The 18,956-nt window shown below is 42.1% G+C and overlaps 1 protein-coding gene across 2 annotated transcripts in view; it reads right to left on the minus strand.

The window, feature by feature from the left end:
• fibcd1b (fibrinogen C domain containing 1b) overlaps window positions 1–18,956 on the minus strand; it is a 250,454-nt gene that overhangs the window by 112,273 nt on the left and 119,225 nt on the right. For both annotated transcript variants that reach the window (XM_088356031.1, XM_088356030.1), the window contains 2 exons: window positions 8,412–8,571; window positions 276–412 (listed from right to left, as the gene is read on the minus strand). In XM_088356031.1, coding sequence (XP_088212157.1) covers window positions 276–412; window positions 8,412–8,571 — 297 coding nt within the window. The remainder of the gene's footprint in view (window positions 1–275; window positions 413–8,411; window positions 8,572–18,956) is intronic.

Genomic DNA, 18,956 nt, shown 5'->3' on the forward strand with positions numbered 1-18,956 from the left:
ACCGTCTGTGTACCAATATCGATGGTGTGGGCGATTTAGGTTTAGTCTCATGGGAAACCGCAACGGATGAAAATATGCCTTTATCCGGTTTTGTTTACTTGGCAGAAATTTCATTGGGTTCCAGACGTTTAGTACTGTTTCCAGCTTTTATTCTTCATTTTGGGCCAACTAGCGTCCTGTTTCAGGACATCCATTGACTTTCAACTCTGGTGTTTTTTTCTGGTTCGGTTGGGCCTAAAATGTCAATCATCAAGTTTTTACCCAAGTTTACTTACCGTCCAGCCGCCTCCATCCGTGGTCATGTCGCAGTAGACCTGGAAACCGGTAGGATGGTGGATGGGGAACACAGAGTAGATGCCGTCTTCTCGCTGGCCGCTGGCGTAAAGGTCGCCGCAGTCACGGGGACGAGAGCCTGCCAAAAAAAGTAGTAGGAGGTGTGGAAATTTGAAGGTATTATCGAATTGTAAAACATATTGTGAAAAGCAAAATCTGTGAACTGGAATGCAATACAATACAATACCAATGCCAAATATTCAGGCTTAATATTCAATATATTCAGCCTACACTTGTCAGGAAACGGACCGGGAAGCAGGAAGTCCGTACTCATATGCGATCTGGTTCAGGGGTGTCAAACTCATTTCTGTCCCTTTAATTAGGAAAGAAAAGTTGTCCAACACACAAACGGACTAAAAACAAAACAAAGCAGGTTCAAAGGCAATCAAAATTACAAACTAGGCACTACTCTTATCAAACAGGCATGAACTGGTCTTCAACAAGGTTAAGCAATGGTCTGGCAATGGGCAGTCCCAAAAGGAGCGTTTAAGTACTCCAAAAGCAATCAGTCCAATGCGTCTCAGCCGGTGTCAAGGGGCGGGGCCAGCTGGGCGCCATGACAACCGTGCAGGACATGACAACACTCGTAGCCTACCCTACAAATTATGATCATGGATGATAAGGTTTATTTGCTAAGCACATTTATTCAGTAATAATGAAAAAAAGAAAAAATCGTGTTTGGCAATCAACGTGTTAACAACTTGTACTAGTTGTTGTTGAGTACATCTGAACCAACTCACCGCAAATATTAAAGACAAACCAACTCAAGTAGGGGCAACAAATGAACATATGCTTTGTTCAATTCTCATACTGTTTTAAAATGGATAAAAAAATAAACGCAAGATGAGAGTTTTAGTGAAAATGTTAGGGTCTGACATATGTCCTACCACCACATAGCCCCACCAAGGGTTTGAACTGGACACAGGTGTTTCTGCATATCACACACCTGTGCTCAATTATAAATAACCCTTTAAGAAGACATTTTAAAGATTACACACAATTGGGTCATTGTCATTTCATTCCCCGCTGCGCCAAGTATGTTTGTGTTTTGTTTCAGGTTTCTTTTTTACTTTGCTCCATGTATTTACCAGTTCTAGTTTTGGTATTTGTTTCTAGTTTGGACCTTTCCTTGTTTTGGTGAACCCATCGGGCGACACAGCAGTTGGGTGGTTAGCGTGTTAGTGCCACAGTTCTGAGGTCATGGGTTCAAATTTAGCTACCAGCCTCCCTGTGTGGAAATTGCATGTTCTCCCCATGCTTTCGTGAGTTTTCTCCGGGCACTCTGGTTTCCTCCCACATTCGAAAACCTTCCATCTCAGGTTAATTGCCATGCGACTGGTTGGCAACCATTTCAGAGTGTCCCCTGCCTGCTGCCGGAGGACAGCTGGGATGGGCACCAGCACCCCTACGACCCTACTGAGAACATGGATGGATGGGGAACTCATATGTATTGCTACTTTGGTCTTAGACTTGTAAATAAATACTGTCCTTGTATCGAGCAACCCCATTTCTAGTTTCTGCCTCCCCCACATGGGTCCATCACAAGAAAAACTTAAAAGAACGGGCAATAACATCAAACCAAACTACTAGGCTGAGAAGCTGAGAAAATACTACACAATATTGTCTTTAACTTGGAACCAGACTCGACGTCAACTTTTACACCCATACTGCCCTCTAGTGGCGGCGAGAGGATGATTTGTTTTGTAATTATTTAAAAAAAAAACATAACGTTGATAAAAATACTAGCACGTACGTTACTTACATGCACTAATAACACTGAAGAAGTATAAAAATATGATAGAGGCAATTTGGTAGGTCAACAAACTTTTTGAGTATTCCATCCATTTTCTGGAACTTATCCTTTTGCTTTAGTCCTCCTGCGAGACATGCAAGAAGCTGACTCGTCAAAAACTTGTCCCTGCTGTGTGAGGAAGGTCAGGTTTGATTTATATCCGCTTGTCTGGTCTCTCGCTGAGCTGATCTCATGTAAACTCACGTCTCCGACTCGTGAGTCCATAAAGTATTCATCCCACCGCCAAAGATGAGATGTTTCATTCAATTATAAGGAAAAGGAAATGCTTAACGGTTGGAGTAAGTTACAAATAAGGGGAAGAAGCCTTTAGGGTTGAGAGATAGTGGCTAGAATTTCATAACATTCTGTTATAATCCTTTATTTATTTTGTTATCTAAAGCGTCTGGCAAATATTGGCTGGCAAAAAGCTGTATTGATATTTGGTATCTAAAAGAGTGTGTGACTTGTTATCCTACCAGGGTAGAATGCATTAGGGGTGTGGCAGTTCCTTCAAAGGTTTTATTTACAGAATATTCTGGGCATAAATGAGCCCCAGTCAATGATTTTTCTTCTTCTAGGTGTTTATTATATTGCGGGTAGTGAGGAACTAAGTTTCCCAAAAATAGTCTGAAAATTGGATTAGCAGTGATTTCTAGTGTTTTATTTAAAGAATATGCTGGGCAGAACTGAGCTACAGTCAATAATTGATGGGATTATTTTGTTCTTCTTCTCAGTGTTTGATTCCTGGTCACAAGGAGGAGCAGTTACTTCGAATGTTCTATTTAAAGAATATTCTGGGCATAAATAAGCGACAGTCAATGGCGTTCGGAATTATTATTTCCTCATCCGCGTCTTTGCTTGATTACAGGTCACAAGGAAGTTGTTGTTCAAAATAGAGTCCAATAAAGGTTTTATTTACAGAATATTCTGGGCATAAATGAGCTACAGTCAATGGTGTTAGGAATTCTTAATTCCCTCATCCGTGTGTTGGTTGGATTCCCGGTTGCAAGAAAGTATTTTTTATAGATAGTCAAAAAACGTTTGAGCATTTTCTACAAAGGCTTTATTTGCAGAGTTAAAGAATATTGCCATCTAAGTTTCTCGCTTCTCTTTAATTTCCTTCAAGCAACAGACAGTTAACATGTCAACCACTAGAGGGCACTCAAAGGCCACCGTATATGTTTCTCATAGGCACAACAGTTACCACATGCAGTATCATTTAATTGTAACTATTCATTTACAATTATACAGTATTACTTTAGAAACGAGGCACACGAAAATATAAGGCAACCTTTTAAAATTTCAGAACATTTTGGGGTTTTTTAGGTGCGTCTTATAGTCTGGAAAATACAGAATACAATCATGACTAAATAGGATTATATAAATATGGGCAGTACCATGTTTCATCATGTGCTTAGAGCAAGATTATTACAGGTTAAGAAAACTAAACTAGAAGATGTAACACTTCTACCGACGCCGTTTTTTATTTTAAATGTATATACAAATCACATATATTTTTGTATTGCATCCAGGCTTTTTGACTTTGTCAAGGAAGAACATTTTATAAAATCAGGTTTAAAAAAAAACATTACATTATAAATTGCTTTAATTGAAATTGGTACTTTGTATTGTATTGCATAGGATCGGTCTGACATAGCTATAAAAACAAGGTTTTAAAATACAATCGACAGCCAAAACTGAAATCATATGTGAACTGGACATATTGTGCAACAATTGCAATATCACTGTAAAAAGTGTATCTTAAAACATTTTTGCATACACATGCACGTTCTTGCACACGGAGACTTTCACATTGTGTTATTTATTTGTTTTGGAACAAGTCACAAGCACAGCCACTCCTTCTCTAGCATGACCACACGTAAGTCCAGACTTTCTACCATATATACCTAAAAGCTGTAATTCACACTTTCCTTTCATCTTTGTTTCACTCAAGGCTAACACAACAACCTTCCTTTTACTCATCCCATCTCCTCTTTCTTCCACTCATTCACTTTACTTCCACATCCTCTCACATTTAGTGACCCTATAACTAGGGTTTGCGAGACTTTTCGGTCTCCCGCCCCCGTTTCTTTGCCTTTCTGTCTCTTAGGGGCGGCAGTAGCTCAGGAGGTAGAGCGCTAGTCTTGGGATCAAGGGATCTTAGTTCGAATCCCGGCTCCTCCGTGTTACATGTCGAAGTGTCCTTGGGTAAGACACTGAACCCCTACTACCCCCAATAAGCAGGTTAGCGCCTTACATGGCTGCAAGGCCGCTATTGGGAAATGTGGAGCACATTGTAAAGCGCTTTGGGAAGTCATTGACTTGAAAAGCGCTATATAAAAAAAATAATGCAAAATGCAGTAGAGATAGAGAGGAGAGGATCCCCAGTCCCTTCGCTCCCTCCACTTTAGTCGCCTCTTACGACACAGAGCGGACCACGATGGGAGCATTGTCACACCTCCCAGAGGGAGAGGGGCCCTGCAAGTCACCCGAGTGACATGGCCGCTTTCTTGTGTCCCGTTTCATCTGGAGGAACGAAAGCATCACCGACTTGGATGCTTAAGTTGTTTGGGTCCTTTTTTTTGTTTTTTGCTACTTTTTCCTTTTTCTTTTCTTTGTTTTTGTGTATGTGTTTGTCTTGCTGTCGGTCACCCATCCCGAGGGATATGACCAGGGTAGATAGATAGATATGGAACAAGTCATCAATCTTAGTCCTTCTTGGCTGTTGTTTGTTTGGTCTTGCAAATGTATTCTCTTTGTGTTTTAACTTGTTGCACTTTTGGCCTTGAAAGAGATGGGCGCCACCAGGCTGTACTTGCCCAAGACACACCACAGGTGATAGTGCCCCCACAACCCTCACCGTAAACGAATCCAACCAACCAACCGAGCCAGGGGTGTCAAACAGGCAGCCCGCGGGATTGAATCCGGCCCGCAAGACAAAGCTGTGGGAAGCACAAGAAAAAAACGAGCTGCAGGCTGAATTGTGTCCACTTGATGTTGCCAAAGCCAGGTGCCTCTCATAAAGACACTCTCTCTCTCTCTCTCTCTCTCTCTCTCTCTCTCTCTCTCTCTCTCTCTCTGCCTCTGTCTCTGTCTCTCTCTCTCTCTCTCTCTCTCTCTCTCTCTCTCTTTCTACTTTTCCCTCACTCTCTCTCTCTATCTCCTTCACTCCTGCCTCTCTATGTCTCTTTCTCTCTCTCTGTCTTTTTACCTTCTTTTGCTTTTTTCTTTTTTTCAATTTCTCTCTTTTCTCTCTTTTTCTATCTCTCTTGCTTTGCCCTTCGCCCCCGCTACCCTTCTCTCTTTCTCTCCTCTTTTCTCTCCTGCTCTCTTTCTATTTCTCTTTGGATTTCTTTCGCCCTCTCTCACGATTTCTCTTTTTATCTCTTTGTTTCTCACATTCTCTCTCTCTGTTTCTCTCTGTTTCTCTCTGTCTCTCTCTATTTTTCTTTCTCTCGTTCCTTGTCCCACACACTCTCTTGTTCTCTCCCTCTCTTTCTCCTATTTCTTTCCATTTTTCAATCTACCGGTCCAGCCCCTGGGAGAATGTTTGTTCGATCGTGTGGCCCCCGAGTTAAAATGAGTTTGACACCCCTGAACCAAGCATTGAAGTTCTATCGCTAAAACATTGATTTTTAGCCTTATTATTGAAAAACGACATGTAGTTTTAGTTAATAATATTAAAAGGAAAAAAATATATTATAGGGATATCTTGTAATATCCCTAAGGAATAGTCAGGCAACAAAATAATCTTTTATTTATTTTTATAATTATATGTAGATTTATTTTAACATTCAAAATTTAAATTGAGGGGTTTACTGGCGGAGAAAAGGCCAAGAGACACACAACAAAAAAGAAAAATAATTTTTTCATGGATAAGTAAGCAAAGGATGATAAAAAAAAATTGTGTTTTAGTGTATTTTAGAGCTGTTTTAAGACTTAGAGCGCCGCCAACCCGATAACATGGGATGCGTTATCTGCAAACTACCCCAAGAAGAGGATTAAATGCCCAAAATTGACGGCTCCTATTGGTATTTTTGCTGAGACTGATTTTATTAAAACATGCACGACTTGCTTGTCAGATGAAGACAGAGGACGGGAAGAAAAAAATTGTTTAAAAAAATGACCTCTGATCCTCTACAGACAGCTGAGCCAACAGGACACCTGCTGCCGGCGGGCATTTTTGTCGAAAAATAATGAGAACGCGGCGATTTTTTATGAGACGTTCGCTGACAGGACCCAGCGCCGGCGGCAGTGGCGGCGCTGACAACGCGCCCGTCAGCATCCGGCTGACGACACACGCGACACATTTTTGTAAGTGAGAGCGAGGTTGTGTGACGATCTACAGAAAACTTTGAAAACGGCGCATAGAAACTAGGGCTAAGAGGTAAGATCGGGCCCTAAAAAACTCCAGCTTGACCCGGGGTCACAATCCAAACAAGCTCGAGCCTTACAAACTAACTTGATTTGAGGGACTGATCCCAAAACTAACCCGAGTTTCAATTATCCACCCGTTGTTGTTCTTTGTGTCTTTTTCTTTGTGGAGGGTTCACACAATGGATTCGGTCCCCCCTTTGGGCAGCCAAGCGAGCGAACTCGATGGCTGGAGAGGGGGACCGAATCCATCACGCGGATCCTCCTAAAAAAAAAAAAGAAAAAAGATACAAAGAAGAATGATGGGAGGATAATTAAGAGAAAAAAAAAATCAGCGAGATAAAAATCTGGCCCGGCATGCGCCCGAAAATAATGATTGACATTTTATGCCCAACCGAACCAGAATTTCGGGTCAGCCTTGGGTTTAAGAGTTTTACTTCTACTAGGGCTGCAATGATAAATCGAGAATAAAAATAGTTGGCAATTAATTCAATTGTTGACTATTGTCGCCAGTTTTTCCAAGTGAGGCCTCTCCACATGAAAAAACCTTAATTTCCGCACCATAAGCGACACCAGATTATAGGGCGCACCCAAATGACGATGGTTAACCTATTTTGCTACATGGTATGCAGTTGACCACTGAACGTATCTTATTTACTGTTCTATTGCTGCTATTGGCCTGTTTTTGGTTTACAGGGATTAAACGGTTTAAATTTATCATTTATTTGCCTGTCCCTAAAAATGGACGGAGGTTTATGAATGGATTTATGTCCAAACTGTGCCTATTTGGTTTTAGATGGTCATTTTAGGGCATTTTTATTTGATTTTTGTTCACATTTTCAGTATGTTCACTAAAATATATGTTTTTTACTTTGAAAATTGTTTAATGTTTATTATCATTCAGAACATCATTAAATCAACGTCATGCTAAATTTGAGGAAAAAAAATCAATAATTGTCCTAATGTTATATTTTAATAGTCAGTGTCTATTAGAGTATTAACATACCGTAAATTCCGGACTATAAGCCGCTACTTTTTTCCCTAACTTTCAACCCTGCGGCTTATTCAGTGACGCGGCCAATTTATGTAATGTTTCTAACGGCCGCTAGCGGCGCTCGAGTGTTGCTACCATTAACTGCCCTGTCAAAGCTATGTTATTATTATTAAAGCTGTGAAAACTCTCTCTGTGTACCGTCTTCCTTTGCAAATATGTGTAACCCATGTATAATATGTATCTGCAACTGTATATTTTTGTAATGTATTTATTTGTATTTATTTTAGACACTTATGCTGATTTGCACGGGTGAACGAAAATTGAGGGGCGGAACAAACGCGGGGTGCCGAGTTTAAGTGGGGACCGCTAAAGGTGAGGGACAGACAAGGGAAGAAGATGGGGTAAAAAGTTGGTTAAAGAAAAAGGAGTTGCGTGAGTAAATGTGTTCATCTGGTATATTTTTCCCACCCTTACCTTTGGAAATATACACTTTTTTCCTTGGATTACTTTCAACGGGACTCGGACTCTGCAGGTCTGCATCAAACCTTAAGTACCGGTATCATTTTCCGTTCATTTTGCCGGCTGTGAGTTGTGGACTGTGGACTTTGATGAAGGACATTTAGTTTCAATCGCGGGACTTAAAGTTGGGTTTAGGTTAATTTTGTGTTTGTGTGACATGTTTAAATGTGGGCGCATGCGGCTTATATACAGGTGCGGCTTGTGTATGTACAACATCGGTTTTCCTCTCAAAATGTGGTGGGTGCGGCTTATAATCAGATGCGCTCTATAGTCCGGAATTTACGGTAGTCACTATTTGCAGCTGTAATAAAAACAGGGCACAAAATAGTCTGTGAATTCCTCCGATTGGTCTGGTCAATTTTCACACAAATAATTAAAAAAACAAAATGGAAGCTTTACCGTTGGCGCAGCCTTTGAAGCGGGGCCCCCTCGCCGGCGCCCTCTGCAGGTCGGCCTTGGTGCGGGCCTTCAAGCCCACGTTTTCCTTCTGCATGGCATTGAGCGCGTCACTCACCGAGTTGACCACCTTCACCATGTTCACTTGGCTGTCCGACAGCAGCTGATGGAGAAATATGTAAAAATGGGTTAAAAGGATATAAACTCAAACCCTGATCAAGGTTTGAAACCTTAATTTGAAAGTGTAAATCAATACAACCCATCGTTTGCAAACTTTTTTTTGAACCCATACCAACATTTTGACGCAAAATCTTCTTTCCAACCATAATTTGAAACCCTGAGTTGAAAAAGTGGCCTTCTTTCAATACAATTTTAAAACCCTACTTTTTGAGGTTCACTGACGGACATATATACCGTAAATTCCGGACTATAAGCTGCTACTTTTCTCCCAAACTTTCAACCCTGCGGTTTTTCAACCAAACCCAGGCTGATGGGAAGTGGAGTAAAGGTGAGACGTGTTTGTGGACGCAGCCGACTTTCCCACCCGTACCTTTGGAAATATACACTTTTTTCCTTGGATTACTTTCAACGGGCACCTGGTCTGCATTAAATCTTAAGTACCGGTATCATTTTCCATTCAATTTGCCGGCTGTGTTTTTTGGACTTTATCGCGTATTGGTTAGATTTGTGTTTGAATTGAGTTTTTTCAATGTGGGCGCATGCGGCTAATATAGGTGCGGCTTGTGTATGTACAAAATCAGTTTTCCTCCCGAAATATGGTGGGTGCGGCTTATAATCAGGTGCGCTCTATAGTCCGGAATTGACGGTACTTAAGAGAGAAAATATTCCACTTTTTAAGGACACCTCAAACAATGAACCCCCCCTTTAACACTAAAACTTGTCATGGATGCCCATAGATACTGAAACCTTAAGGCTGGACCGAAACCCTAATTCCAGCCCAAGGTCAGGGTTTGAAACCCTAATACAGGTTAAAAACCCAAACAGTTAAACCTCGGTTCTCGACCATAATCCGTTCCAGAACCCTGTTCGAAAACTGATTTGTTCGATCACCGAAATCATTTTTCCCATTAAAAATAATGTAAATCGTTTAAATCCGTTCCAACACCCTGGATGTTTACCTTGAATGTTAAACGTAAACATAAAGCTAACCCAGGCTAATCGTACGTCCGCGTTATCGTAATCTTCCGTACGAAAGATTCCCTTAACATGAACGTGTAAAAATAAAAAAATCAGGTCGTTTACAAGTCATTTAGCACCTGGGTCTCCACAACAAGTGGTGAGCGGTTCATTGGAGAGGGGACTCCGTTCCAACACCCTCAATGTTGGGCTCCGTTCCTACACCCTGAATGTTTAACGTAAACTTAAAGCTAACCCAGGCTAATCGTACGTTCGCGTTATCGTAATCTTATAAATAGGATACCTTACCTTTGTGGTGGTCAGCAGAAGGCGCTCGCACACCTCCTTCATATTTGGCAATTATTTCTTTCTTAAATGCAATAGTTGTACGCACTACTTTTCTTTTTTCACCTGTAGCACCCTAGCGTACGCATTCACGCATTACCGGCGTTCGAACTTCGATTTTTTGACCGAACAGCGAAGCAAGAATTTCTCGAAATTTTTGGTCGGACACCGATTTGTTCAAACTGAGAGGTGTTCGAAAACCGAGGTTCCACTGTACTTCAAATTTCTTCAAATAAATAAAAATCTACGATGCAGTCTGAGCTTCATCAAAAGCACCAGGACAAAAAGCAACGGCAATACGAGAGTATCGCGTGATCCAAAGGCATAAAAAGGGCGTCACGGCAGAACAAAAGCCCTGCGGGAAGCCCGGTGATGAATGTGCCATCCTGGCAAGAACACCCAAACGAACTTGTCCTCCCCCCCGTTAACCGTAGGGGGGGTCGTTGGGACACGGCGCACCGGTTGGCTAGTTGCCCCACACTGCCAGGTGTTTGGCATCTTCTTGTATCGTAGTGCTTCTGTTTGCATATTTCATATTTGACACGAAACTCACCTGCGGGATTCTGTGGTTATATGACACCACAGGGTGGGAGAGGGATGGCTGGTTTCAATTACAATATGATAGCAACACAAGTGCACAGAGTTACATTTAGTCCGTTAAATTTACTCGAGTAAAGGCCAAAAGCCTTTTTGTACTTTTACAGTGGGACCTCGCTTCGACGTTTGCAGGTTCAGAGCTTCGCGGCCTGTAATAGTTAAAAAAATAATAAAAAAAAAAAATAATCATAGCAATCAGTTCAGGGTGTCCCCTGCCCACTGCCTGATGATTGCTTGGATGGGCTCCAGCACCCCCGCGACCCTACTGAGGATAAGCGGTGTAGCTAATGAGATGAGATGAGAATAATGAAAAATATTACATTAAAATTAGAAATTACATTATTTTACAAAATTTGAAAACAAAATATCCAATTAGAATGAGTAATTGCATTATTTTATAAAATTTTAAAAGACAAAGAAATGCACGTATACGCTAAGCGTCACGGCCATAAACGCAAGCTCATTGGCCAGCACTCGCTGAATACTCGACTCCCCATTGGCCCATTCACTACAGTAGACCACGCTTACCTCGTATACAGTACAGTACTGTACGCTTCTCACCATAGCTCGCAGTTAGTCAGCCTTTTTCTCGCGGTGAATTTTTAAGTCTAAAAGTTTTTTGAAGCCTCCCAAACGCTCTTCATCCCTTGGTGCATCTAGTGAACCGAAAAAAAAGCGAAAGATGTTAACGATTAACGAAAAAGTGAGTTTATTGGACAAATTGAAAGCAGGAAATAGCTACGCTAGCGTAGCCAGACAATATGGCCTGAATGAATCCACGGTACATAAAGAAGGAAGAGAAGAACATCCGCAAAACTCACAAAAGATGCCAAAAGGGATGTAAACACCCAGAATAAGACCATAATGCGAATGGAAAATGCACTAGTTATTTGGATCAACGATTGTAGGGCGAAGAAAATCAGCCTGGATGCAAACCTAATCCGAGGTTAAAAGAATTTATTGTAAGAGGTAAGTTGAATTTTGTTTTATTGTTTGATTATTTAACAAGAATCTCTCTCTCTAACCGTATTTCATATGGTGTACTGTATTGTACTGTATACAGGGGGGGGTGTACTGCAAAGTTTTTAATTTTTTTGGAAGGGGTGTCGCTACTTCGCGGTTTCTCAATTTTTCGGGGTGGCTTTGGTCCCCATTAATCGCGATAACCGAGGTCCCACTGTACTGTAGTTTCAGGACAATAAGGCACACATAAAAATCCCAGATTTTCGATAAATTGTGGTGCAGTTCGCCCTGTGTGTGGTGAAAAGCGAGGAGGTAATGTGAGGGGCCCGCCCTGAAACTGAGAGGGCACAGGTAAGGCCTTGGCCGAGTCATATCAGCGTTTACCAGTGATTCCAAGAGCCAAGAAGAAATCGGCAGGTTCCAGAGCGTTCTACATTCGGGCCCCGGTGCTGTGGAATGCTCCGCCCTCTGAGATTCGATCTGCAACCTCAGTGGAACTGTTGGAATCTAGGCTTAAAACACACTTCTATTCTATAGCTTATGAATGACCTATAGTTCATGTTGAGAATATCTGTGTATTGTTTTTCAAAGCTACATCTATTGTAACCTGGTCATCCTTTTTTATTTACTCATTTATTTGTTTACCATACATTTATTCTATGATTATTTTGTACTTGATTTAACATTTTAACATCCTTTGCAGCCTGGTCATCCTGGAAAGGGGGGTGACCTCATGTGCGGTCCCTTCTCGAGGTTTCTTCATTTTCCTCATGTTAAAGGTTTTGAGTTTTTCCTTGCCCTCATGTAGGTTTTAGATCAGGGGTTGGTGTAATAATGATCTGTGGTTTGCAATAGCGTATGATCTGTGCAGCTATTTGAGACTCCTTGTGATTAAGGTCCATACAAATAAAAATGACTCGACTTGACTTACAACATTTCTAGGTGTGATCCGATGGTTTTGTGTTGAAGAATTTCGGATCAGTATTGTCACATGCTGCAGCCCGTCAATGGCCAAAGTTCGTTGTTGAAATACAACGGCGACCAGATGATGAAATTGTTGTATATGTGTCAGATCAAGGGGCTTTTCATGCTCGGACAGATAGATAGATAGATAGATAGATAGATAGATAAAAGGATGTACTGATTGATTGATTGATGGATGGACGAATGGATAGATGGATTTTTGGATAAATACACAGACAGACATATTTGGATCAATGTACAGACTGACAGACAGAAAGACGGAGAGACATAACGACCAGCTCAGTAGCCTAGATGGTAAGGCGCCCGCTTTGAGACTGGGAGGTCGGTGGTTCGCGCCCCGGCCGAGTCATTCCTAAGACTTAAAAAGTGGTCGGCGGCGCCCTCTGTTGGCTGCGGCTGCATCGGCTCGCTACAACGGGTCAAGGTGCAATCGACATTTCGTTCTGTGTACATTGTTACACAGAATGACAATACAAGGAAATTATTATTATTATTATTATTATTATTATTATTATTATAACGAAATATAGACATAGCTATAAAAACATATAGACATATAGACAGATGGGTAGAAAGAGAGACAAATGCATAGAAAGAGAGACAGATAAGAGAAAGGACAGATGCACGGATCGATTAATCGATCGATGGATGGAAGGATAGATGGATATTTGGATACATGGATAGATATACAGACAGATGGACGGACGGACCAATAGACAGATGGATGGATAGATAGATTGTCTTTTGATAAATGAAACTAAAAACCTCCAAAAATAATTGTTTTGTGACAATTATGCATAAGATTGAATCAATCGCTACAAAAACTACCATAAGGCACAACTTTAAACCGCATCCGAATACCTGGAAGACGGACTACTAGGTCGTACTCCCGGCTCTGCTGGCGGAGACCCCGGTACCCCGAGCATACGCTGGCATTTAGCGTTGATAACGAGTATTTAATGGCCTTATAATGACTGAATCTGCTGACTTACCCCGCCAGCCAGTGTGAAGGGTGTCTAACGAGAGCTAATTACATCAGCGTCCTAATTGATGATCCACCGTTCTCTAGCGCCTCTCCATGAGGCCCTGAGATCGCTCGGCCCGGCAGCCGACGTGCACAGTTGCAGTAAAAAGGGGGACGTGGTGCATGCAACAGAACGATAACTTTCAAACAAGCACTATGAACACTTCATATCTGAGGATAAGGAACACAGTAATCTTTCGTTCTGCCATAGATTTCGTATTTTCCTCATGCTGAGGTTTTGAGTTTTTCCTTGCCCCCATGTTGGTTTAAGATCAGGGGATCGTGTCATTATAACCTATGCAGTCCTTTGAGACATTTTGTGTTGAAGGGCGTCACAGATAAATGTGACTTGACTTGACTTGATTGTCAATACTCTATTATAAATTGAAACCAAAGAACAAACCCAATTTACAGGCAAATGCGTTTGTTCAACACATAAAAAGTACTATGCATGTGTTGGCTTGGAGAGGGATGGGCACCTCCAGGTTGTACTTGCCCAAGACACACAGACAATGGTGCCCCTCGACCCTAGTGGTTGAGTATGTCTTGTCACTCACTAACCTCTCATTTACAGTCACACTCATATATTTTCTTACTTGCAGTCGTTATGAGTTATTATTAAGCAAAGACTCTCAGTTACATTTATTCATACTGTTGCTCATCTGTTATTAAATCTCTAATGGTCACTGAAAAAACAACGGCGACCAGATGATGAAGGTGCTGTATCTCCCTTTCAGATCAGGGGGGCTTATCCTGGTACTGGTAACCATAAAAAGCAATATTATCTGTCACATGTGGGGGGTCAAACACCTTCCCCAAAAACCTGGCCTGGAGAGGGATGTGTGCCGCCAGGTTGTTGTTGCCCAAGACACACCACAGGAGATGGTGCCCTTACAACCTTAGTGGTTGAGTACAAATAATCCTATTGTCTTGTCACTCACTAAGCTCTCATTGACCGTCACACTCTCATTCATGTATGTTTTCTTACTTGCAATCGCTTATGCAAAAAAGACTCTCAGTTACATGTATTCATACTGTTGATCATCTATTATTAAATCTCTCAGGTAATGTCTCTCGGTGGTCACTGAAAAACAACGGTGACCAGATGATGAAGGTGCTGTATCTCAGTCGGATCAGGGGGCTTTGCCTGGTACTGCTAACAATATAAACCAATGCTATCTGTTTCATTTTGGGGGTCAAACCCCTACCCCAAACACCTGGCCTGGAGAGGGATGGGTGCCCTCAAGCTGGACTTGCCCATGAAACACCACACAAGGTTGTGCCCTAATGACCCTGGCACTTAAGGGATCTGATGGCGCGTGAAAAGAACATTCCAAACAACAAATAAAAGTACTGTACTTAATAAAGTTTTTTTTTTTACAAAGAAACTCCTGTTCTGTGAAATTTTAACTTCAAAAACAATCTTGCTACTATTTTGCAATATTGATTACCGTATTTTCCGCACTATAGGGCGCACCGGGTTATTAGGCGCACTCCCAAAAAATAGTTGTTGGTCCTATATTTTCCATAGATAAGGCGCACCGGATTATAAGGCGCTACAATGGGAACGTCGACAAAACAGTCACATGATTCAGTCAAACTGATTACCCCCTTAACATTCTGAAAGCTTGCAAAGAAGCATACACGTGTCGTAGACACGTGCGGATGCGGTGTCACTCAAATGCATCGTTCCAAATATCATTCGGAAGGTTAAAGTCTTGGGATTCAAGAAATGCCAACCATTCCTTAGTTTTTATTTTCTTTTTCGCTCGCAACTTTACTGTGCATATGACAATAAACACTTGGAATTGAGTTTAATTTTAAAAGACACCCATCACAGAAACATCTAGATCACTCTGAAACAAGATAATGGGAAAATATATAGCCGGAGTAGCTCACCAAAGTCGTTGCGTTCAATAATAATGTGCAGCCGTGGTCCTCTTATATCCGTGAGTGTAGTAAATCCAGGAGAGTAAAATATTTACAAATACAGAATGGTAAAACATGTTTCCTCTATGCCGTAGACAACCAAACTTGCTATTCACATTCATCTTTTTCGGCCAATTGCAAGCTTTGTTTTGCCCCTTTAGCCTATGCCAGCCTGTAAATGATAAAAACGATCCGCCCCCTTTACCTGCGAATAACTTTAGCCAATAGTGATCGATTCAAATGATGATTGACACATTGGCTGGGAAATGAAACGCCAGCATATGTATCCCAGCATACACCGCGGACCACATCGCCTACGAAGAAATATCTAGTCGGCGGCTGCTTGCCGTTGTTGCGAGACCTTGCGATTTAATATTGATCCATATATAAGGTGCACTGTATTATAAGGCGCATGGTCAGTTTTTGAAAAAAATAAAGGCTTTTAGGTGCGCCTTATAGTGCGGAAAATACGGTAGTTATATTAGGCGGCATGACAGCTGAGGCGTCCGCAGCACAGTTCTGAGGTCATGGGATATAATCAAGCTACCATCTTCCCTGGGCGGAGTTTGCATGTTCTCCTCGTGCTTACATGAGTTTCCTCCGGGCACTCCGGTTTCCTCCCACATTCCAAAAACATGTATGTCAGGTTAAGTGGCCGGTCCAAATTGTTCCTAGGTGTGAATGAGCGAGTGAGGCGTCTGTCCTTGTGTGCCCTGCCGCTGGCTGAGACACCAGTTCAGGGTGTCCCCTGCCTAATGACCGAGGATAACCAGGATGGGCTCCAGCACCCCCGTGACCCTGCTGAGTATAAGCGGTGCAGATAATAGATGGATGGATTAGTTAAGTATGACTGTTATATCTACTTGAGCATTTGTGCAGATTAAGCAGCTTTCTATTGGGAACCTGGTTTAGGTATATTGTCATCAATAAGATACAATTTTGAGCAAACATATAATGTATTGTTTGTCATTTATTATTCGGTCTTGACAAGAAATCAATGATTACCGTAAATCCCGGACTATAAGCCGTTACTTTTTTCCCAAACTTTCAACCCTGCGGCTTATTCAGTGATGCGGCCAATTTATGTAATTTTTCTAACGGCCGCCAGCGGCGCTCGAGTACTAAAGGTAAGATTTAGACTGCAACTTCTTAGCTTTTGCACAAATTAAATTAGCATAGACACATCCTCATCATGCAAATTGCAAAAAAAAAGGCACATGACGCAACTTTCAAGTTACACGCAATCGAGCAGTCCGATAAAGAAGACAACTTTAGGAAACTTTACCTTGAGAGCGTGATGCTAATGTGCATTTTAATAAAGGAGCGTGGAATTTCAAGTACCGTATGTTTCTTTAACAGAGCTGTCTACTGCGTTGAGAGCGTGTTGCTAGTAGCTTTTTGCTACCCTTCACAGGCACGGTTTGGGATGAAAGTTATAATATTATTATTAAAGCCTTGAAAACTCTCTCGGTGTACCGTCTTTCTTTGTAAATATGTGTAACCATGTATAATATGTATTTGCAACTGTATATTTTTGTGATGTATTTATTTTAGAAACTTATTCTGATATGTTTTGTACGAGCAAATGAGGAAGAAGGGGCGGGGATTACTTTCAACGGGCACCGGACTCTCCAGGTCTGCATTACATCTTAAGTACCGGTATCATTTTCCATTCAATCTGCTGGGTGTGTTTTTTGGACTGGTTAATTTCGTGTTTGAATTGCGTTTCTTCAATGTGGGCGCATGCGGCTAATATACAGGTGCGGCATGTGTATGTATAAAATCAGTTTTCCTCCCGAAATGTGGTGGGTGCAGGCTTATAATCAGGTGCGCTCTATAGTGCGGAATTTACGGTATATGATTTTGTTTGTAATTCAGTTTTCATTACATACTTTACGATCACAACAAAACCCCAAATGTCATCAAAGTACACAAAGGTACCTGATGAGTAGTGAGCAGGTATCTCAAGTACTTATTGTCCTCGATCTTCCCGGCTGCCCATTTACTTAATTGAGAGGGGATTTAATCCCCGACGTGACTTTGATGGTTATCCGCCAATGATCCAATTATCATTATCCGCGGTTATTTGCCGGAGCTTTCAAAGTTAATTGTGCCGCAGTGACGAGTTTTTCTTTCTCATTACGTCGCCTCAAAGGACCTCGTGTCAGCAGCGATAAACGTCTCCAGGCCACGGTCGGCAAGCCGTCCTGCCACGTTAATATGTCCCTTTGCTGAGTTTGGGTCCTGCCGTTTGCGTCAAAATAGACTTGCTGTTGTGTTTACCAAGCACCTGACGGACCCCAGATGGTTGTGAAGTCAGAACTCCGGAACCCCGAGCAGGAATTTGCTCTCCTTAATGAGACTCGGAAAGGACAGGAAGACAGGACGGTGGAGTATGTATAGCATCAAACGTTTGCAGCTGGTTCGAAATGCAGCAGCGAGAGCAGGACAAAGACTAGGAACCTTCCCGTGGTGTCCTGCGAAGGGCCTTACGAATCCAACTCAATCCACTCAGACTCGCTCTCTCTTTCTTTCTTGGTCCTCTCTCCTTCTTTGTCTCTTCTTTTCTCTCTTCCCCCTTTACACTCTTGTCTTTCATTTTCTTTATCCCTCTCTTTCCTACTCTCTCCCCTCCTCTCTCACTCTCTTTTCCCCCTTTTTGCGTTTTACTCTGTCTGTCTTTCTACCTATCTGTCCCTCCCTTTCTCTCTCTTCTACTCTCCTCTCTCTGTTCTTCTTAGGGCGGGCGACTTCGAGAGCAACCCTGGCCCCCAGTCCAAATGCCAGTGGTGCTTTCGAACTATTCGCTGCGACCACACCCCAATCATCTGTACTACCTGCCCACGGGGCTTCCATAAATCATGCTCCGGCCTGTCCGAACGTACTAAGGACTTCAGAGGCTTCGTATGCTTGGTTTGCTTGGGTCACACCCTGTCAGGCCTGGCGGCACAGGACAGTCGCGGCCCCCTCTCCTTCGGAGAACTACGGAGCCTCCCACGAGCGAGTCTAGCGCTACTAAGGATTACCTTAGGTGCCTTGAGTGACTCGACAACAACAACAACAGCAGCAGCGAGACTTCTGACTGGTACAAGATTTTAACTGACTTGCCCTGGCTTCCTGTCTGTTTCAGATGTGACTTTCAGGTTCGGTTACTAACATACAAAAGTGTGCATGGACTTTTATCCCTTATCTCTCTGATTTGGTCGTCGCCAATGCGTCTGCTCGGAGCCCCAGCTTGGAAATTATTGGTCTACTTGTGACACCAAGAGCCAAGAAGAAATCTGAAAATTTGAGAGCGTTCTCCATTCGGGCCCTGACGCTGTGGAATGCTCTGCCCCCTGATATGAGATCTGCAACCTCAGTGGAAGTGCTTAAATCTATACACACTTCTATTTGCAAGTTTATGATTGATCCTCAGGGTTGGGTAGGGTTACTTTAACTGGATTACTTTCAATTACTTTTGGATTACCCCAATACCAAATATGCTAATAAAAGACAAAAGAAACTAAATATGAATAAAATGATGACTCACAACACGTGGTAAGCTTTCTCTCCTGGCTTAGATCTCT

The sequence above is a fragment of the Urocampus carinirostris genome, chromosome 16 (assembly GCF_059441175.1).
Source record: "Urocampus carinirostris isolate Australia breed hairy pipefish chromosome 16, RoL_Ucar_1.0, whole genome shotgun sequence".
NCBI lineage: Eukaryota > Metazoa > Chordata > Actinopteri > Syngnathiformes > Syngnathidae > Urocampus > Urocampus carinirostris.